This window comes from Ovis aries, chromosome 5 (assembly GCF_016772045.2).
Source record: "Ovis aries strain OAR_USU_Benz2616 breed Rambouillet chromosome 5, ARS-UI_Ramb_v3.0, whole genome shotgun sequence".
Lineage (NCBI taxonomy): Eukaryota > Metazoa > Chordata > Mammalia > Artiodactyla > Bovidae > Ovis > Ovis aries.
In genome coordinates, this window is record NC_056058.1 from 17,759,244 (window position 1) to 17,780,836 (window position 21,593).

The window sequence follows — 21,593 nt, forward strand, 5'->3', positions numbered from 1 at the left end:
GCGCGGCGCGGCTCGAGGGCGGGCCCTGCCGGCCCGGGGGCGGGGCCTGCAGCCGGGCTCCCCTTGCCGGGGGCCGGTGGCGGTCCCCGGCTTCCGGCTGCGCGGCCCGCGGGCCGGCCCCCTCCCCGCCCCGGGGCCCCTCCCCGCCTGGTTGTGTAACCGTCCCCAGCCCCCCTTCCCTCAGCCCCCCGCCCCCGGGGGGGGGGGGTCACCCACCCGGCGCTCCCCGGGGAGGGCGGCGGCCCGAGCGGCCGCGAGGCGCAGGCGAGCCCGGGGATGCGCGGCCTAGTGCAGGCTGGGCCCGGGCGTGGGGGAGGCGGGCGGGCGGACCCAGATCCGGGGTAATTTGCATCGCCCTCCCCCCAGCCCGGGTGGGGATTGGCCGCCGGCGGCGGGGGGTGGCGCGGGGCCAGGCTCACTGCCGCCTCCCGGCCCCTCGGAGGGAGCTAGCCCAGCCGCAGCCGCCGCCACCGCCGCCGCCGGGGCCGGGCCCCCTCGCCGCTGCCCCGGGAAGGAGGTAGGAGCACCCCGCGCTGGCGGCGCGGTGGGGGCCCGCGGGCCGGGGCGGGGGCTGCGCGCTGCGGCCGGGGCGGGGGAGGGGGCCGCTTCCTGCCCCCGCCCGGGCCTGACTCAGCCTTGGGCGGGGGGACCGGCCTGGCCCCTTGCCCTGCCCGCGCGGCCGTCCGGCCCTGGCCCCGGGTGAGGGGACAGAGAGCACCCCTCTCCCTCGCCCGCGCCCCCAAAGCGCGTGACCCCGTCTCCTCTGGCCCGGACACCCCTCCTTCCCCTTGACGCCACCACCACGTGCGAACCCTGAGCCCGAGCAGAGGAGGGGGTAAGCTGGTGGGATCCGGCCCCCTCCCTCGCCCTCCCTACCTCGCACCGTGGCCTAGGAACTGGCCCCCTCCCCCAGCCCCGGGCCTGGGAACCAGGCAGGGGCCTGAGCTGAGCGCTGGGGCTGGTGCACCCCTCTGGGCCCAGGCCTTTGCGGGTCCTGGGAGGCACTGTCCTCGCTGGCTGGCCGGTGGTGGGGGAGTCCAGTGGCCCGCAGCAAGATACTGCTGTCCCACCGGGCCTGGGCACCCAGTGGGTGCCTGCTGAATGTTTGGGGAAGGTAGCCAGCACTTGGCGGGGTGGCAGGGGGAGGCAGGCAACTCCTCTCTTCCCCTAGCCAGGCGGCGGAAGTGAGAGAGGTCTTGGTGCCCCTCCACCGGGTGTGCCCACCTGGCTCACCCATGGGTGGCGGGCTTGGTTTGCACCCCCCCCCCCACCGCCTCCCAGAGCAGGGCTGGAGCAGGCCCAGCCAGAGAGGGCGTCCAGGATTCCGTGTCAGCGCCGCCCCCCCACCCCGAACAGGGCCAGGGCGTAACCCCGAGTGCACCGCTCCCACACTGGGGGGAACCTCCCCAGGGTCAGTGGATCACTTCCTACTGGGGAGTCCAGGCAGGGCTCTGCTGCTGCCCAGGCCCCCAAGGCTCCAGGCTGGGGGCATTCTCCCCCATGGGCCACCCGCAGTGGGGCCCTTAGATCACCCGGGCCTGGCACTTATCGGCTGGGCTCGGGGCTCTGTTTACCGCCAGCCATCGCTGTGGAGACGGGAGCCTGGGGGAGAAGGGGGGGGTGCAGGAGCTGGTGGCTGGAAGAGCGAAGCCCTGGGATCCGCATGCCTAATGAAGGAAAGAGGAGCCATCGGGGACACTGAAATTTTAATTCGTGGGTCACTTTGGGGGGGTATTTATTATTCAGTCCTGATTGGCTGCGTTGTGGCCAGTCAGCACCCTGGCCCCGGGCCGGGGAGCCACACAACCCTTAGCACAGGCCCTCAGCAACGGGTGAGCGGCTGCAGGGAGCCCCTACACCCTTTTCTTTGTGTGGCAGACTGAGGCCTGGCCGCGCTCAAGCCCCATCCACTGGGGAGAGTTCTCCAGGCAAGAGCTAGTCCTGTGGGCTTTTTTCCTTCCTTCCTTTTCCCTGGACCCTTGACTAACCCAGAGTCGGTTGGGCTGGAGGTGGTCCCTGATGCCATGTGAGGGAAACTGAGGCCAGGAAGGAAGGCCCAATACAAGTGTGGGGCCACAGGGGCTTAGACAAGCCTCAGAACGGTGCCAAATGGGGCAGGAGTGACTGAGGCCCGGGGGAAGCAGAGAGCAGGCCAAGGTCACCCAACCATGGCTGGGTCTCACTCTTGTGGTCCTGCCTCCCAGCTCAGGTGGTGTCTAGAGTTCTCTGCATGTCACAGCCAAGGGGCACCTGCTCACCTGTCTTACAGAGGGCCTGGAGGTTGACAGTAGGCACCTGTCAGCCAAATGGAGTCTCTGCCCCAAGAGGACAGTGAGGCTCAGAGAGGGGAAGCAAGGTGTCCAAGGTCACACAGCAGGAGCCTCAGCGTCCCAGGCCCTTCCCACCCCGTCTGAGCTGCAGCCCCACCCCTTGGCACCTTCGTCCCTGGAGACTGTGTGTGTTTTACAACCCATTATTCCCAAGACCCAGGTTGCCTCACAGAGCCAAGACTTGGGGCCAGGCCCTCTGAAGCAGAGCTAGCCCGAGAAGGGGGTCCACTGGGGTTTCAGGTTCTGGCTCACTTGCTCTGTGACTTTGGACAGGTCCCATGGTCTGTCGGAGCCTGAGCATCCTTCTCTGTGAAATGAGGTTACTGTGAATTCCCCCACGTACTGCCTGCAGGCCCACCTGTGTTTTTCCTTCCTTCCCTCGTGGAGGAAGCACCTGGGTCAGCTTGGGGTATAGCAGAGATCCTGTTGGGGGGTGTGTGTGACTATTTCACCCTCCTACCTGTCACTTTGTGCTCCAGGCACCTGATAGACCATAAACTGAGCTGCCACAGCCCTGGGCAGTGGAGACCAGAGGGACAGCCTTGGGTGGGAGCCAGTGTGGTCCAGTCTCAGCCCGGCCCTCCCTCACCTCCATCTGAGGTCCACTTAGGAAGGTTGCCTCCCCTCTGCCAGCCTCAGTGTGGCCATCACTACAATGGGGAAATTACCTTTAGCCCCAAAGCATTGTCCTGAGGATATACTCCGTGATTCTCTGGGGATGTTTGTCTAGTGACTGCTGGGTGGTGTCAGGGCCCTGGAGAGCCCCTCCTGCGTCTCCGGTCTGAAGCCCCCCGCCCCCCAATTTCACAGGTGTCAGCTGGACTCCAGCCCGGCCCCAGGCTCCCTGCGTGACCCTAGACAGACCTCTCCCTTTTTTTCCTGTGCTGTCATAAGGCAATTCTGAGGGGGTGTGAGAATAAGCTATCCTCAGCCCCCAAGGCCCCCAGGGTGGGGGGATTTAGTCCCCTGCTGGCACCTGGGGCAGTGTGTGTGGGGGCAGGTAGGTGGAGCCCTGGAAGGACTAGTTAGGCGAGATGGAGCCAGACAGACGACCTGTGTTCGAATCCTGCTCTGCCGTGCGACCTGGGCAGGTTGCCTCAGTGACCTGGCCCATGAAGTGGGGTGGTGATCACAGGCGCCACTTCCCAGAGCTGTGAGGGTTGATGCTGAGGCAACCGAGACCTATTGGGGGAACAGCCCCAGCCCTGGGGGGCCTGAGGCCCCAGTTTCTGAAGCAACAGAGCACGGAAGGCGCCCTCTGGAGAATCTGGACAGAGAAGCAGGCCCTCCATCTGTCCCCCAGCAGGCCAGGAATGGCCACGGGGTGGAAGCGTCCCCACCCACGCCTTTCTGGTTCGACTGGAAAATAGGGCCCTGACCCACCTCCTGTCAGGCTGTTTGGTAGCTGGGAAGGGCTGGATCCTAAGCACAGGAGCCTAGGGCCTCCATGGGCCATGTACCCCTCTGTGTGTTTCCAGGCTGAGCCCTCCACCTGCTCAGGCTGCAGGTGGGGGCAGGGTGGTGCCTCCAGTTGACAAACCTGCCTCTGAGGAGGGCATGAGGGAGCGATCTGGATGAAGAGAGGGACAAGGCTCCTAGAAGTCACCCAGGCCTTTCCTGGGCATCTTGGATAAGCACGTGCAACCTGAGCTAAGGGCAAGGTAGACATTGGTGGGCTTCCATGAAGCCCAGCTTTGGTTACCCCCAGTGACAGGAAGCTTACTCCTTCCACCTCCACTGAGAACAGATCTGTCTTCTCAGGGCTTCCTCTTGAAACCTGGGCTTGGTGTCAGGGCTGTACTTCCTGGCCCACTACGGCGCTCAGAGCGTGGGAACAGGGTGGGCCTTGGCCCCACCCATGAGCTGGGGGTCAGATAGGAGCCCCGTGACCTCCTAATCCCCACCCCCTCCGGTCTACACACACACACTTCCCAGTGGGCCCACAGCCTTCCTGCCTCTGGCCCTTTAAGGCCCGGGCAGGAAGCCCCTCCCCATTTAGGGCAATAAATGGACACATAAAATGGCCGAGGGCCTGTTTGCTGGTGTCTGGCCCGGAGGGAGGCCTGCGAGGACAGGCGGGCAGGGGGCTGGCTGACAGCTGGCAGCCACAGTCACCCTGAGCCGTTAGTGCCCCCCACCCCCCAACAAGGACGCTGCATTCCTGTCCCATTAAACCCCAGGCCGGGGACCGGGCCAGGCAGGGATTGGCACCAGGTCAGGGCGGGGTAACCCGTCAGGACCAACCTTGCAACACAGGCTGCCAGGCTGGGAGGGGGTGGGGGCGGCCAGGCGCTGGCCTGGCAGCCGCACCTGGGTGCCAGACTTGCTGTGTGACCTTGGGCCAGCCGCCTACCCTCTCTGGGCCCGTTTTTTTCCCTCTAGATGATGGCTCAGCTTCCTCCTGGGGCCTACCTGGCACTTGCTTGGCACATAGTAGATGGAGAGGGAGATGGATTCCCTCTGGTATAATGTTCAGAAGTGAAGTTGAAAGCCCCACTCCCATCCATAAGAGGGGGCAAACCACCTCATCAGACCTTTGGGAACTGTCACTGGCACATAGTAGGTCCTAGGCGTAGGCTTGCTGAGTGGACTAGAGTGGAACCCTTTGCTACCATCACAACTCCCAAGGAAACTGAAGTGCTTTTTTTGGCCCAAGGTCACCCAGCTTAGAGGTAGACAGACCAAGATGTGCTCCTGGGCTGCTGTGGCACATAGTAGGTGTCGGAGGTCCCTGAAGGAGTTCTTTTTTGTTCTCTCCCTGGGTGGGTGTGGGAGCCTGTAACCCCCATTAAGCGGCCCCCCTCCCTGGACTCTCTTCCAGAAAGGCATCAGCTGATGGTTACCTACCTACCTGCTGCTGGCTACCCCTTCCTGGGGGGTGTGGGTAGGAGGGAAGGCCCGGCTCCAGCCCTCACCTTGCACCTGACCTTGGGGACTCCTTGGCCTCCTCCCCCGACCCTCTCCTGGGGCGCTGCCCTGGGCTTTGCCCCCTGATGTTCTGGGGACCAGGTTTGGGCGCTCGCAGCCTCACCCTGCATCCCCAGTGGGTGAGTGCTGGCACCTCAGGTCAGAGCGTCTGAGTCCCAGCCTGGCCACTGCTCTGCTGTGTGACCTTGCCCTGGTCTTAGCACCTCTCTGAGCTTTTGCTCATCTCTACAGCCTAGGGTCCAGTTAGGTCTTGAAAATTAGGGCACCGAGGAGGGCCCAAAGCTGGCCCAGGTCCTAGCTGCCTGCCGCAGCAAGTGACCCTAGGTTGGATCGGAGGTGGGACTGGCACTGGCCCCTGGTACTGGGTGTGCCTGTCAGCCAGGTGGGCAGGGCTGGGCGTGGGCTTACTCCAGTGCATAGCTCTTTGGTCTTTGGTTCTTCCTGTCGTTTGCTGCACCCCTACTGTGTGCTGCTCAGGGGAGGGCCTGGTGTAGGGGCCTGGGAGCAGCCCAAGAGGGAGGAGGGCGCCCCACCTCCAGCCCAGGAGGAGCCTGCCGAGGCCTGTCCCTCGGCCGGCCGCCGAGTCAGCACCAAACGGCCCCGGAAATCCCATGGAGGCAAGTGTGGGGGTGGAGCTGTGATGAAAGACCGTGCCTTGGGTGGGTGTGGGCCTGAGCTCAGGGACCCTGGCCGTTGAGGGTGTGGACACGGCCAGCGTGGGGGGGGTGGGGCTTCCTGGAGGAGAGAGGTTTCGTTGGCTCATCATTACTGAGGAAACTGCCATTGCAGGAGCACCTACTAGGTGTTAGCTGCCAGTGCAGGAGCACCTACTAGGTGTCAGAGGTGTGGGGCCTCTTAGAGCAAGGCAGGGCTCTCCCGGTGAGACCCTGCCATGGCACACAGTGGGTGCTTAGTCATCAGTGCTTTCTGCCACCAGGACCCCACCTGACCTCTCTCCCATCTCACAGGGACTTCCTCCCCTTTCTAGAGGGAGGGCCCCAAGAGGCCCCTGTGGGGACAGCAGCCTGGGGCGTGGCGGCCAGGTGGTATGAGTTCTTGGAGAGAGGGTTAAGCCAGGTGGCCAGTTTAGTTTCCAGGCCGAGAAAAGAGGCTGCGGCTTGCTGGGAAGTGTGTAGGGGAGGGTTGGGGGACCACCAGCCTCTCACCTCTGTGGGCTCCTGGGTCAGCCTCGCTGGGTGCTCTCGGCCTGGCTTCTAGCTGTCTCTGGGCCTCAGTGTTCTCATCTGTGAATGGGGCTCATGCTGCTTTCTTGGAGGCTTCCCTGAGCCTGCATCACCCCAGGCCTTGCCCTTGAGAGGAAGGTCTCATGTGATTTGTTGTTGTTCAGTTGCCAAGTTGTGTCTGACTCTTTGCGACCCCAGAGACTACAGCACACCAGGCTCCTCTGTCCTCCGCTATTTCCCAGAGTTTGCCCAAATTCATATCAGATGATTAGCTGGGGAAATAGGAGGCCCCAGCTGGGGAAGGGCAGGAACTTGGACCCCCCAGACCCAAGGACTGCCCCACACAGCAGGCTGTGTGCACTTGGCCCGGGTCTTCCAGCTGGTGGAGACCCAGGCCCAGGGCTTGATCCATCGCCCCAGGATGGGTTCAAGGACGGAGCCCACTCCTTTCCAACTGGGTGACTTTGCACTTGAAGTAGGTCTGCGCCAGCGCCTGGCCTGGTGGGGAGGTGGGGGTGGAGTGGCCATGGCAGGGGTGAGTCACCTGGACCAATTCAGGTCCCGACCTAGAGGCCCCAGGAGGCACCTGAAGGGACACTGGCAGGCAGGGCAAGGGTGGCCATCTTAGCGTGTTGGTGGCCTGGATCAGAGGAGGGGCTGAGGCCGGTCTGATCCGGAGGCCCATCTGCCCACTCGCTCCCAGGGGCCCGGGGCCAGACGGCAGATGGTGGCAGGGGGTGGGAGCCGCCATAGGGGGCTCTGCTGAGGCCTCCTGTGGCCGAGCCTTGGATGGGGTCGCGCCCCCCACCCCCTATTCTCCTGCTCCCAACAGTCACATCTGAGCCTCCCCCCTGCCGCACCCACCACGGACTGGCGGAACAGAGGGGGGAGCTGAGCAGCTGGTGCGGTCGGCGGGAAAGAGGGCGGGCCATGGAGAGAGGCGTCCCGGGAAGTGTACCGGCTGCCTGCGCACCACACAAAGGCCTCTGTGTCGGCCTCAAGGCCCGGACCCTGCTCCCAGGGCGGCCCTGGGTCCTTGGGACTGGCTAGGCCAGCCGCCTGCATCCCGCGAGAGGCCTACCTAGCAGGAGGGATCGGGTTAGACCTGAGCTGGGTCACTCAGCTGGGAGTCCCGGGGAGGCTGTGGACGGCTGGATTCAGGCTCTCTCCCCAGGGACAAGCAGGGGCTCCGTCCTGAAAGCAGGCCAGCTGGGTCCAAGGAATGTGGGTTTTGTTGGGTGGCTCTGGGCAGCCAGGGGTTCCCCGGAGAGGGTGGAGGGTGGGGACAGGAGCCAGGGGGTTGCACAAGCGCCCGAGTGGGTGGATGAGTCACAGCCCAGGGAAAGGCGGAAAAAAGGAGGGGGGGAAGGGGCGAGACTGAGTCCCCTCTGGCCCTGCTCTGACAAAGGCTTCTGCCCATTTGACAGATGGGGAGACTGAGGCCTTGAGAGTGGCAGAGTCTTGTCCAGTCTGAACAGTGCAGACAGGGTGGCCAAAAGGAGAGGAACTGGCTGGGCAGGAGGTGGAGAGGAGGCCCCTGGCCCCCCATTACTCCTTGACAGGGTCAGCTCAAGTAGGCAGGGAGGAGCATCTGACGGTGGCCTCATTCCCCCCAGTTATTCACTGCAAGAGCTGAGCCACGTTCTGGGGGTCCACACGGCAGGAATGGGTTCCTCCTGCAGAGTCATGGCCCCACCCCAGGAGGGCACACCCTTGGCCCCCATGTTTCTGGCCAGGTCCCTGGGTCTTGGCCTCACCCCTTCCTGCTGACTCAGAGCCCCCCAAGAGAACCGGGGCTGACCAAGCAGCAGGAGGGAAGGTTAGGGAGGCTGAGGGGCCAGGCAGGGTTGGACAGCCACACCATTTGGGTAGTGGCTCTTGGGTCAGGCACCCTGGGTTTGAATTGAGACTGGGACTCCCTGAGCCTCACTTTCTCACCTCTGCAGTGGAAACCACACTGCCTATGGGACTCCTGGGTGCTCAGCCAGGATGGCACACAGTGGGTGCCTTATGTCACTGCCCCGTCCTCCTAGAGAGTGGGTGGGCAGAAGCCTGTGCTCAGATTCACTAGGATGCAACTCATGCTGGGCATTTATTAAGCACCTTCTGTGTGCTCCCACGCCACTTCAAGCTGCCTCTTAGCTGGGATTGCCCATCCATTAAAGAGGGGAAGGGCTCGTGTTCATCTCTGAAGCACCCGGCTGGGTTTCACCAGTGTCATCCCACAGTGATGACCACAGACCATCCTAATGCAGAGCCAGGGAAACTGAGGCTGGGGTTGGGGGACTACTCTCTGAGGGTCCTGCTGCCCGGCCATTTGGCCCCATCCGTACCACCCGACTCTCCACCCCCGACTCTCACAACTGCCCCTTCCTTCCTGGTGCTGTAGGTCTCGGCGCGGAAGATGGCCGGCGGCGTGGACGGCCCCATCGGGATCCCGTTCCCCGACCACAGCAGTGACATCCTGAGCGGACTCAACGAGCAGCGGACGCAGGGCCTGCTGTGTGACGTGGTGATCCTGGTAGAGGGCCGCGAGTTCCCCACGCACCGCTCGGTGCTAGCCGCCTGCAGCCAGTACTTCAAGAAGTTGTTCACATCAGGCGCCGTGGTGGACCAGCAGAACGTGTACGAGATCGACTTCGTCAGCGCCGAGGCGCTCACGGCCCTCATGGACTTCGCCTACACGGCCACACTCACTGTCAGCACGGCCAACGTGGGCGACATCCTCAGTGCTGCCCGCCTGCTCGAGATCCCCGCTGTGAGCCACGTGTGCGCTGACCTCCTCGACCGGCAGATCCTGGCAGCCGACGCAGGCGCCGATGCCGGGCAGCTGGACCTCGTAGATCAAATTGATCAGCGAAACCTCCTTCGCGCCAAGGAGTACCTCGAGTTCTTCCAGACCAATCCCATGAACAGCCTGCCCGCCACCGCGGCTGCCTCCTTCCCATGGTCTGCCTTTGGCGCATCCGACGATGACCTGGATGCCACCAAGGAGGCTGTGGCGGCCGCTGTGGCTGCCGTGGCTGCTGGCGACTGCAATGGCTTGGATTTCTACGGGCCCGGCCCCCCGGCTGAGCGGCCCTCGGCCGGGGATGGGGATGAGGGCGACAGCAACCCAGGTCTGTGGCCAGAGCGGGATGAGGACGCCCCGGCAGGGGGCCTCTTCCCAACCCCTGTGGTCCCGCCATCCACCGCCACGCAGAACGGCCACTACGGCCGGGGCGGGGAGGAGGAGGCAGCCTCACTGTCGGAGGCAGCCCCGGAGCCAGGCGACTCTCCGGGTTTCCTGTCGGGCGCGGCTGAGGGCGAGGATGCGGACGGGGCTGATGCGGACGGGCTGGCGGCCAGCACGCTGCTGCAGCAGATGATGTCGTCGGTGGGCCGGGCGGGGGCAACCACAGCAGGGGACAGCGACGAGGAGTCACGGGCGGACGACAAAGGTGTTGTGGACTACTACCTGAAGTACTTCAGCGGCGCCCATGACGGGGACGTCTACCCGGCCTGGTCACAGAAGGTGGAGAAGAAGATCCGGGCCAAGGCCTTCCAGAAGTGCCCCATCTGCGAGAAGGTCATCCAGGGTGCCGGCAAGCTGCCGCGCCACATCCGGACCCACACGGGCGAGAAGCCCTACGAGTGTAACATCTGCAAGGTCCGATTCACCAGGTGAGTTGGCGCCTCCGTGGTGGGGAGTTGGGGTGCTTCCCGGGGGCCCCTGGTCCAGTGGCCGCACATGGCCCCCTACGCCATCATGTGTGCACACACATGTTCACATCCTGCCTCCATCTGCAAAAACACCCTACGAGGGTGCCTTCTCCATTGGTACACCCCCACCCCCGTGTGTCTGTCAGGAGAACCTATGACGGGAGTGGGCACACAGCGCCTAAACGAGCTGACCACTTAGACCTAAAGTGTGCCAGGTGGTGCCGAAATGTGTGAGGCTGGAAGGAAGAGCCCAAGGAGCAGCTTTTCTTTCTTTTCTAAAATATTTTTATTTACTTATTGCATCGGGTATTAATTGCGTCATTCAAATCTTTCCTTTCGGATTCTCTAGCTGTGGTGCTCATGGCCTCAGGAGCTCCGAGGCATGTGGGATCCTAGTTCCCCGACCAGGGACCAAACCCACGTGCTGGGCATTGCAAGGCAGATTCTTAACCACTGGACCACCAGGGATGTCCCTGGCATAGCTCTTCTTTTTCCCTGTGGTGGTTCTCCAAACACCACAGCCCCACTGGGAACAGGGCGCTCTGGTGGTTGTGTTTAACTTACAAGCCTTCCATGAGCCCAGGGAACCTGCTTCATTCAGCCAACATGTACACGTGCCTGTTGGGTGCCAGGCCCTGTTCTCAAAGTAGATACACACCAAAATCCCCATGGGGGCGATGGGCATATGCAAGATATGACCACAGAATTGATAACATGAGTTGGTGGAAAAAGCTAGGGAGGAAAAGAGCAGAGAACCAGGCAAGAGGGCAGCTGTGGGTGCTGCCCGCCACAGGGAGGCTTCCCCGAGGAAAGCCTAAAGGAGGGGAAGGCAGGAGCCACAGGGAGAGGGGAAGGGAAAGGCAGAGGGGGAAGCGCCAGTGCAAAGGCCCTGAGGCTGGTTCATCTTACAGAATGGGCTGCAGCCAGTGGAGGAAGAAGAGCACAGGGGTCACTGGGCTTGGTCCCTGGAGAGGAGGTGTCTGAGGCCTTGTTTTAGGAGTCCAGAGGTGACAGGCTGGGCTTTGTGGGTCAGCCCAGTGGGGGCGGGGGGGCTGGCTGGTGTGCAGGGGCCTTGCCAGGCTGGGTGACTCAGCATCACCCCCTACCCTCATCAGCCCTGGGGTTCCCCAGCCACGCCCACCCAGGCTGAAGAAAGAGGCTATTGTCCCAGCTTCCCAGCCCCACCCCATGGGGATAGAATTTGGGGGCTGACCCCTGGCCCAGTACCCGGGCCCCCTCCCCAGCAGGCCAGGAGAGGAGGGTGTGGCTGGGACTCTAGAACCCAGGAGTGCCAGGCAGGGGCAAAGGGCACTGGCTGGGAGGCATGCCACCTGGATGGTGGCTTGGCTTCCCCTTTTGGTGAGATTGGGGTGCTGGTGGTCTTGGGGTCCTTCCTTTCCCTCCAGACATAGGGAGGGTGGACTGGGATAGCTGGGGTCCTGCCCTCAGGATCTCTGAGCCTGGGAGGAACGGCTTGGAAGAGACCTAGCAAGCCCGAGTCTGGAGAGGTAACACCCCCACCCCACCACCCATCCCGCCAAGGCTCAGTTTCATCTAATCTGGAGTTCTCCGGGCCGCCCCACATTCAGCTCGGGGCTGATTCTGTTTTCTGTTTACTGATTCCCTCAGTCAGGAAAACTGAGGCATGGAGCGTCTTACTCCCGTATGCCCACCTGGCTCCTCTCTGCCCACCCCCACCCAGGGCCCCAGCTCCCACCCCTCCCTCCAGGCCGGGGAGCCTAGGGGCCCCTCTGACTCACACTAGAGAGTTGAGTAAGCGGGGCCTGTGGCGGCCCGGGCTATAATTACCCAGGCCGGGGCTTGAAGTGATGAAACCCAGGCTGCCTCCACCACCCACTGCACCTCGGCGCAGCCCCCAACCCTCTGTGCAACTCAGGGCAAGTCACTTCCCCTCTCTGAGCTTCTAAGCCTCAGTTGGAGAAATCTCTGTGTGGTGCTAGAATAGTCTGAGTCCCTCCTGTTCCCTCCATGACGTGGCCCCAGGATGTGAGCAGGGCACCTGGGAGGCCATGTTAGTGGGCTCTGAGCAGGCAGAAGGGGGAGCGCCTGGCAATTGCCATCATCTTCCTGGTGACAGCCTCAGTTAATCTAGGGAACAATGAGTTCATTATGGCCCAAATTCTGTTGGCTCATGTGAGGGTAACAGGCCAGAGAGTAGTCAAGGGTCTGGTTGCATAGGGCCAGGATTTGATCCTCAGGACAGCAAGGAGCCTAGAAGAGTTAGAACAAGCAGGGACATCAGCTCTGTGAGTGATGCCAGAGGAAGAGACTTGGTACTGAAAGAGGCCAGGTGGTGGCAGGGGATGGGTGCAGGCCTTTGTCTTGAGGTTGGGAAAGACTTCCTGGAGGGAAAGAGGCATTTCATGTAGGGTTTTGAAGGATGAGTAGGAGTCTATTAGTCCTGGCACTAAAGAAGTTCTCAGTCTGATGGACATTAGAAGGGAGAGACCCAGAGGGACTCAGTAAAGCACAAGAGTCTGCAGCAAGGAGCAGGTCAGATGCTTGGCAGAGCTCTGGAGATCCAGGTCCCTGCCCTTGCCTTGTGGATTCCTGCCTGGAATCCACCCCCATAAGTATGAACCAGCATAGTGCAATAGAAATACCATGTGAGCCACCTCTGTGACTTTACATTCTCTGGCAGCCACATTTTCAAAGAGTAAAAGGAATAGGTGAAAGTAATCTTAATCATAGTTTGCATAGTCTGTTAGTTCCATTTCAACATACGATTAATAAGCAAAATTATAAATGAGATATTTCCTATCACTTTGAGTAAAGGAAGTCTTCAGAATCTGGGATGCCTTTTGTACTTCTTGCACACCTTACTTTGGAGCAGTCACATTCCAAGAGCTCAGCAGGACAGAGCAACACTTGCCCCGTGGTAACCCCAGAACTGATGAGACGATCCGTTTTGTAGGCCAGAGGTCCCAGGCTGAGTCTGGTCCACACTGCTGTTTGTGGGGTGAGAGGGGCAAGGAGGGACCCTGGAATCATACCCTGCTCTCATGGCGCATAGTTCAGACAGGAAGACAGACGAGAAGCAAGATGGTAGCATGAGGGACCAAGAGTGAAGGGGTCTAGTTGGGCCTCTCTGAGAAGGTCACATTTGGACCAAAATTCAGCTGTGAAGATCTGAGAGGAAAAATAGTGCTCTGGTCGTGGGAGCAGCATGTGTGAGGGCCCTGATGTAGGCTCGTGGTTCTTGGTGTGCTGGGGTCATAGCCAGGAAGCCAGCATGGCCAGAGTGGAGTGAGACAGGGAATGGGGGATTTGGCAGCAACTGGGGGTTGGGGGGACTTGGTTACTGCTATGACCAACTGTCCTGGATTTCCAGTGACCCATGGGTTTCCCAGGGCAGAGATCTTTCAGAGCTAAAACCAGGACTATTTAGCCCTCTCAGTCACTAATCCCTCCAGCACCCACGGCATTCCGCCTTGTTCTCTGGAGCATTTTCAGCACCTGGAACAGGGCTTCCCTGGTGGCTCACATGGTGAAGAATCCACCTGCAATGCAGGAGACCCTGGTTTGATCCTTGGGTGGGGAAGATCCCTTGGAGGCGGGCATGGCAACCCACCCCAGTATTCTTGCCTGGAGAGTCCCATGGACAGAGGAGCCTGGCGGGCTACAGTCTATAGGATCACAAAGAGTCAGACACGACTGAGCGATTAAGCATGCACACACTCGGCAGGCTTAAATACCTGCAGTGTGAAGCTGTGCGTCTGCCACTGGGCAGAACCCCAGGCAGGAGAGAGGCGTCTTCCCTTCCTCCTTCTGTGGAAAAGAAAGGGGTTTCAGTGGGACTTCCCTGGTGGTCCAGTGGTTAAGACTCCAAGCTTCCACTGCAGGGGGGCACAGGTTTGATTCCTGGTTGAGTAGCTAAGATCTTGCAGTGCAGCCAATAACTAAAGGTGAGGGGTTTCAGTGGGACTTGCCTGATGGTCCAGTGGTTAAGAATGCGCTTGCCATCTTTCCATCTCTGGTGAGTGAGCTGATCCAGCAGTGTTGACAAAAAAAGAAAAAGGGTTTTTGAGAGGTTCAGCTGTTGTCCCGAGGCCACACAGCCAGCAGGGTCTGAGGCCCTTTTTAGACTTTCGTGGGTTCCTCAGTGCTGTTCTCAGAATGGGGACCTAAACCTGTTCACCGTGTTCCACTGGGGTGCCCTCCCTGCCCCCCTAATCCAGGGTGCAGCCCATCTTTTCATGAAGGTCCAAGTTTCCAGCTCCAAGGCCAGTGGGGAGGGCTGGGCAGGGCTGCCATCCTGGGAAGGGGGCTGCCCTCCGGCGCCCCCGCTGACCCTCGGCCCGTCCACAGGCAGGACAAGCTCAAGGTGCACATGAGGAAGCACACGGGCGAGAAGCCGTACCTGTGCCAGCAGTGCGGGGCGGCCTTTGCGCACAACTACGACCTGAAGAACCACATGCGCGTGCACACCGGCCTGCGGCCTTACCAGTGTGACAGCTGCTGCAAGACGTTCGTGCGCTCCGACCATCTGCACAGACACCTCAAGAAGGACGGCTGCAATGGCGTGCCCTCCCGCCGTGGCCGCAAGCCCCGCGTGCGGGGCGGGGCGCTCGGGGGGCCCGACCCCGCTCCAGCCTCGGGGGCCCCCGCGCCCCCACCGCCTGGCGCCCCCGCCCCGCCCGGCTCGCCGGAAGATGACACCGCCGCCGCCGCGCGGCGCAATGGCCAGGAGAAGCACTTTAAGGACGAGGACGAGGAGGAGGACGAGGCCAGCCCCGATGGCCTGGGCAGGTTGAATGTAGCGAGCGCCGCAGGGGGAGGCGACGGGGGCTCCAGGGCCACCACCGCCGACGGCAGCTTCGCGGCCGGACTCGCTTGAAAAACCAAAAAAAAAAAAAGGCAAAACAGAAACCCGAGAAAGAGAGAGAGAGCAAATCACCCACCACCCCCCAAAAACACAAAAAAAGAAAATATCTATATACAGATATCTATATCTATATATATATATATATATACAGATATATATATATGAAGCGTCACAGAATCTAGGGTAGTGCTTTTCTCCGATTTTTCTCCTTCATGACCGTTCTCCCCCTCCACGGGGACCCTTGCCCCACCTGCACCCCACCCCCAGCCCCCAGCCCCGCTTCTCCCCCACCCCATTGATGGCTTTTGGGGCTTGGTTTGGGGTTTTTGTGGGACACAAGGATTCTGAACTCCCTGGGCGACCCCCACCACCACCACCACCACCACCACTGCCACTGGGTTTGGGGTCTGGGGTCCCATCTGAGGCCTGATCAGGATCCCAGATCCCGGCAGGGGTGAGGGTGGTCTCGGGGGAAACCGGGGACCCAGGTGGTCTTTTCTTTTCCTTCCCTCACTGGTTTCTAGAGTCTATGAGACAAGACCTTAAAAAATGATTTCTGTCTGCTGTGAGCGGACGTTAAAATGGCCCCACCCCCACCCCCACCCTCCTTCCTCAGGGCACTTCCTAAGTGGGGGTCTCCCCCTCCATCTCTCTGACTGCCTCCCTGCCTCCCATTCCTGCCTGTGGGCCCCCATTATATCCTGGCCACTGCAACACAAATCTATTTTATTTCCAGGCGTGGAGAAAGGGAAGAAGATGGGGAATAGGGGGATGCCAGGGTGACTCCCCAGGGGCCCCCGCCGCCTTCTTTCACGGCACTTACAACCTGGTGGGACCCAGTGGGCCGGCACTGAGGGCGTCCCTGCCACCCCCGCCTTCATCCCCTGACCCCGTGAGACGCTTGGAGATTGTAAACTATTTTTCTTCACCCACTCCCCTCCCCAGCCCTCTCCCAGTTTTTAAAAGCACTTTTTATTAGATTTTTTCCCCCCATCTTTTCCTCCTTAAAGACAAAATTTATATATAGATATATATATATATAAAATATACTTTTCCTCAGAGGAGCGGACAATAGCGAGGGGGTGAAGGAGCCAAGAGCAGGAACCCAGGGTCTCACAGTGTCAGGGATGGGGGAGCTAGAGTGTCCAGAAGTTCCAGTGTCACAAAAAGCAATAAAAACAAGATTTTACAAAAACAAAAGAAAAAAAAAAACACAACAACAAGACAACCAACCACAAATAGGAGTCTTGGCACTTTGTAACAGAACGGGTACTACACTTTATCTTAATTTAAAAAAAAATGTTTACAAGTTGCAACCAACTTCTATGAAAAGTCAAAAAGACAAAAAAAAAAAAGAGCGAGCGAGAGAGAGAGAGCGAGCGAGAGAGAGAGCAAACAAATTCTTAAAAGTCGATTTATTTTTGTACAAAATAATAAAAAGACAAACCCACCACAGACGTAGAATCCACTTCTGTTCCCCGAGGTGAGCAAAGGGGGTCAGGAAGTCATGGGCGAACGAGGGCAAAGCCTTCTAAGGCATTTGTGCTTTACCACAGGGGCTTGCCTTCAGGCAGGACTGTGGGGTTTTTGTGTTTCTGCCGTGTCCCCCCACCCCCACCCCACCAAACCTGCCCCCTCCCCCTTCTGTCCCTTTTTTGGGTTCTGATTTTGAGATGTCTCATCAACTGCTAGCCATACAGTGGCCACCATTGTCCGCGGGGACCCTCCTTACCGACTCCCCAGCTCAGGGATGGGCCCGAGAGAGGGCTGGCCTTCCAACCAGCCAGAGCATTCCTGTCTCCCTGCCCTTGTCCCCCACACACATACACACCCCCACCCTTGCTGTCCCCCAACCTCCAACATGGCCGCCCTTCCTGTGGCCGCTGGGGAGCTGCCATCTTGGATCCACAATCCCCGTCGAGGTGGGCAGCAGGGGGCCCCACCTCCAGGGCCTTAGATTCCCCCTGCACCCCTCTTTTTACTCAAAGGCACTGACTGTAATTGGGGGCTGGCACCTGCCTCCCCCCAGCCTCTGGCCCCCACCCCCCCAAAGGCCCGGTGTTGACCGAGCCACAGGCCACGGACTGGGGCCAGGGCTGGGGAGACCCTGTTGCCAGAGGCCAGGGCACCCTTCCTCCAACCCCTAACTCCCTGTCGCATATGCAGCCCTAGCGTGGGACCCTGTAAATAGACACTCTGCTGAGCTGAGACCCTTCCTAGTCAAAGCCCGAGGTGCAGGGGCATCCCTGCCCCCCCCACTTCCAGCCACTGGCCCATCACCCCGCACCCCTCTGTTCTGTGACAAACCCCATCTTGTTCTTGTTTTTAAAGGGAAGCTTTTAAAGAAGGCAACTTTCATTATTGTTTCTACAGGATAGTTTTTGTTTCCTCCTGCCCCCCTACCCCCCGAGCCCATCAGCCCCCCAAATGTCTCAGGACACCCCCTCCTGAGGGGGGTGGCAGGGGAGCCCAGGGCCGGGTGGCCCCGTCCACACCCCAGTGTCCTGAGGCGAGCTCGAGTGCCCAGGCCAGGGACCCCCACCCCACCCCACCCCACCCCACCCCAGCTCCCAGAGAGGTTCCCTGAGGGGCTCAGCCCTCTCCTACACACCCCCTTGCAATAAAACCAACTGAAAAATCACAACTGTCGTCCTGGCCAGGGGGGGTGACCTGACTTAGGGGAATCCAGGCCTCTAGGACTACGGGGTGGGGAGGGGGGCCAAGGGCTGAACCCCCGCCGAGCACACTTTAACACAAACCTCCTTGGGAATTGCACTAGATCCTTGCCCCCAGCTCTGCGCTCAGCTTCCGCCAGCCCTGCCCACCCACTCCGCCTTAACCCCCCTCTTGCCGCCCGCCCGCTAGCCTGTCTCGGGGGGCCACAGCATCTGCATGGGCCCAAAGCCGGGACCACCCCCCAACCCTCCCAGCTCAGCCCCCCACCCCCAACTCCGCGCAATCACATACTGTATATAGACGTGGATCAATTTTATTTTTATTCTTTAAATTAAGGTCGTGATAAAGTGTTGCCAAAGATAACTGCTGAATTCTCGCGTTTCAGGAAACAAACAAACAAAAAACTATTTGAGGGGGAACGTGCTGACTGTTCAGAAAGGACACAGCAAAAAGCTTTTTGTTTGGTTGTTTTTTTTTTTTTGTGGTTTCTTTTTTTGGGGTGTTTTTTTTTTAAACTGCCTGGTACAAAAAAAAAAAAAAGAAAAAAAGAAAAACAGCGAAATTGTTATTTCCATCATCTTGGTGAAGCTGAGTGGATGTGTGTGTGTGCGTGTGTGTGTGAGAGTGAGGTCCGGGCACAGGGGGAGCTCCAGGCGGGGGCTCTGCGGGCACCCCGGGGCTGGGGGCAGCAGTGGGCCTGGCAGGATGGTGGGAGCCAGAACCCTCACCTGGAGCGGTCTCGAGCCTGCAGGACCAGAGAGAGAGAGAAAGAGAATTAGCATACTTGCTGCTGCTCCCTGGCTAGCCCCTCACCTTGATCCCCACCCCGCCTTTTGAGATTAAGAGAAAAAAATAAAAAATTAAAAAAAAAAAAACTTAAAAACCAGTGAATGTAAAGTGCCGGACCAGGCCCAGCCTGGCAAGGGTGTGGGTCTGGGCCTGTACCCAGGCAGGCTCCCCCGGGGCCATACCAAAGTCTGCCCCCGCCGCCACCATGACCGGCTCGCCCAGGAGACCCCTCATGGCCCTCCTGTCTTGTCACCCTGTTTGTACCTGGCTGTCCCTTTCCTTTCTTCTAAGGGAGTGGGGTCTTGGGCGGGGGGAGGAGCCCCCAGCCCCTTAGAGGGTCTTCTGGGGGAGTCCTTGCACTACTGAGATCCATCTCATCCCATGTGGTGGGACAGAGGCAGGGGCCCCTCCAGGACCAAGGCAGTTCAGGAAGCCAGGATTGTAGGAGGTGAGAAACGGAGAGACTGAAAGGAAGAGCAGGAGAAAAAAAATAAAAATCCACACAAAAAAAGCAAAAATCCTATTTTTTGAGAAAGAAAGATATTTATATTTGCAGTTTTATTTTAAAAAGTTATTTAAGCTGAGGAAGCAGCCTTCCTGGAGCGGGAGTAGGGGGATGTTGGCTGGTGCAGGACGGGTCAGGGCCTGGGGCACCCCAGGAGTGATAACCTCAGAGTAAGACTAGCTCGCACTAACTATATAGATTTACAGGGGGGTGGGGGCAGGGCTGGAGAGGGAGGGGCCTGGGGAGACCCCTATTCCGCAGCTGGAGCTGCCTGAAGGCTGTGGCTACGGGTCCCCTCTGCCCCACCCGGGCCCACAGACATGAGGTGCCTTGGACTTTGGGGGGCCAGGCCTGGTGGAGCAGGGCGGGGTGGCTCCCACGGGGGGCACAGAGCACAGAGCAGACATTCCAGAGACTGTATTTGAGAGTCTTTATAAAGTGTGGGAGATTAAAAAAAAATCAGTTGATAAAAATGCACTTTTTGGGGGTGGGGAGGGAGAAGCTTTAAAAGTAATAATAATAAAAAAACAAAAAGACAAAAGATGATGAAAAACTAGACAAAAAAATCATTTTTCTTGTACATAAAAAAAAACCACTAAACGCAGCCTGTTATGACCGCTGCTGTCTCAGTTGCCTGATTTTGATGTTCTTTGTGTTTTGTTGCGGGCCGGGGAGAAGGGAGGGAGACAGGGGAGTGGGGATGGGGGGTGGGGGGGCCCTTCCCTAGGGGCTGGGCCCCTTGTCCACACTCCTCGGCAGCTCCACCTATTCAAGTTCCTTAAGCTCAGCTTGACCCTTCCTGCCAGGCCTGGATGCGGTGACCTGGATGCAATGACCCTATCTCTGGGCTCCTAGGGAGGGGTAGGTGTCACCAGCAGTGCCAGACCCGGGGGCCCCTACAGAGGTGACCTGTACCCCCCAGGCATGGGTGGGTGGCACCAGGAAGGGACCTGAGGGATGGTGAGGGCAGGGGTGGACAGGGAGAACTGGCCAGGCAGGCTCCTCTATCACCTGCAGGGTTTCTGGAGGCCCTCGGTGGGGTGGCCTTGGCCAGGGAATCCCAAGTCTGCCAGAGGGCCCTGCTGACATGCTCCAAGATCTGAGCTGACTGCTCCCCCTACATTTCATGGTGGGGGAGTCAGGCCAGATCCCACTCAGTGGGAAGGGGGCTGTCAAGAGGCTGCAGCCCCCACCTCTGGTTCAGGGCCCTGGGAGGGTCCTTCCCACTTCTGTCTCCTAGACGCACTGGGGCCAGCAGGGCTGGGGTGGGGGTAGGGTGACGGAGGGGCCACCATGACCTGGGAGGCCCTGGCTGGGAGGTTGCAGAGTGATGGCTCCAGGGGTCCTCCATCAGTGGTGAGGTCACTTACCTATCTGTGCTCATGTGGACCCAGGCCTCCAGCTCGGGCTGGGTGGGGTGAGGGGTTAGGTGTTCCATGGCCAGATCCCAAGGGGACCTGAGCCAGCCATGAGAGAGACCAGAGGCCTCTGGTGAGGACGGTGAAGGATGGCGGCTCTGCAGCTCCTCGGCCCAGGACGGCATCTTCACTCAGGTTCTCCTGCCTCCCACGCTGCGAGAAGTCTTGCCATGTTCAGAGAACTGTGCAACCATCCCCTCCATCTAGTTCCAGAACATTCTCACCACCCCATCAAGACACCCCTCCCTCCTTGAGCACTCACTGCATATGCCCCTCTCCCACCCCAGGTACCTATCCTTGTCTCTGTGGATCTGCCTGTTCTGGATGTTTCATGTAAATGGAATCACACACTAAGTGGTCTTCTGTGTCTGGCTTCTCTAACTGACCATCGTGTCCTCAAGGTTCATCTGCAATGTGGCGAGCGTCAGTGCTTTGCTCCTTTTTAAGGTCGGATCATTTCCCACTGGGCTTCCCTGCTGTCTCAGTGGTAAAGAATCTGCCTGTAGCATAGGAGACTCAGGTGTGGGTTTTGATCCCTGGGTCTGTCTGGAGCATTCCCTGGAGACTGTGGCAACCCACTCCAGTATTCTTGCCTGGAGAATCCCTTGACAGAGGAGCCTGGCAGGCTACCATCCATGGGGTCGCCAAGAGTCACACGTGACTGAAGCGACTCAGCACCCGCATAACCCACTGTGGATGGAGTGCACAGTGTGTGTGTCGGTCCATCTGTTGATGGACACCTGGGTTGTTTCCCAACCACCTTTTGGCTGTTGTGAATCATGCTGCTGTGACCACATGAACACTTATGTACCAGCGTTTATGTGAACCTGTTTTCATTTACCTTGCGGGAAGACACCTGAGCAGAGCCACTGGGCCAGACGGCAACTCTGGCCAGAACTCGCCCACTGCGGCTGCTCCAGGGCCTCACTTCTCCCCGATCCTCACTTACTAGCCATCCTAGTGGGGATGAGGGGTGCATGTTCCCGTTGACTGGTGATGCTATCTTTCTATGAGTTTATTACCTGTGTATCTTCTTGGCCCCTCAGAGTGAGCAGGGACCCTCCTTGCATTTTGGTGGCTGTCTGAACTGGCCCAGCCCAGCACACACACACCGGACCTCAAAGTTCAAGGTAGAACTTTTCCCACTGGACTGGATGCTGTGCCTCCTGAAGCCAGAAGGTCCCGTGGCACAGCCAGGAGGAGCATGGAGCATGG

General features: G+C 59.7%; 1 protein-coding gene across 3 annotated transcripts; it reads left to right on the top strand.

Annotated features, from left to right (window-relative positions):
* The first annotated feature begins 39 nt into the window (after nucleotides 1–39).
* Nucleotides 40–19,598, top strand: ZBTB7A (zinc finger and BTB domain containing 7A). 3 transcript variants are annotated; one of them, XM_027969861.3, is made up of 3 exons: nucleotides 40–517; nucleotides 8,832–10,105; nucleotides 14,474–19,598. In XM_027969861.3, exons 2-3 carry the CDS (start codon nucleotides 8,847–8,849, stop codon nucleotides 15,000–15,002), a joined length of 1,788 nt encoding a protein of 595 aa, XP_027825662.1. In that variant the 5' UTR covers nucleotides 40–517; nucleotides 8,832–8,846; the 3' UTR covers nucleotides 15,003–19,598. The 3 variants fall into 3 exon arrangements, with proteins under 3 accessions (XP_027825662.1, XP_027825663.1, XP_042106080.1); XM_027969862.3 differs by having other exon boundaries at nucleotides 476–835; XM_042250146.2 differs by lacking the exon at nucleotides 40–517 and adding an exon at nucleotides 1,545–5,875.
* The last annotated feature ends 1,995 nt before the right edge of the window (nucleotides 19,599–21,593 follow it).

Coding starts and splice junctions, on each gene's coding strand:
- ZBTB7A (XM_042250146.2), top strand. Junction 10,106..14,473: donor TGCAAGGTCCGATTCACCAG/GTGAGTTGGCGC, acceptor GCCCGTCCACAG/GCAGGACAAGCTCAAGGTGC.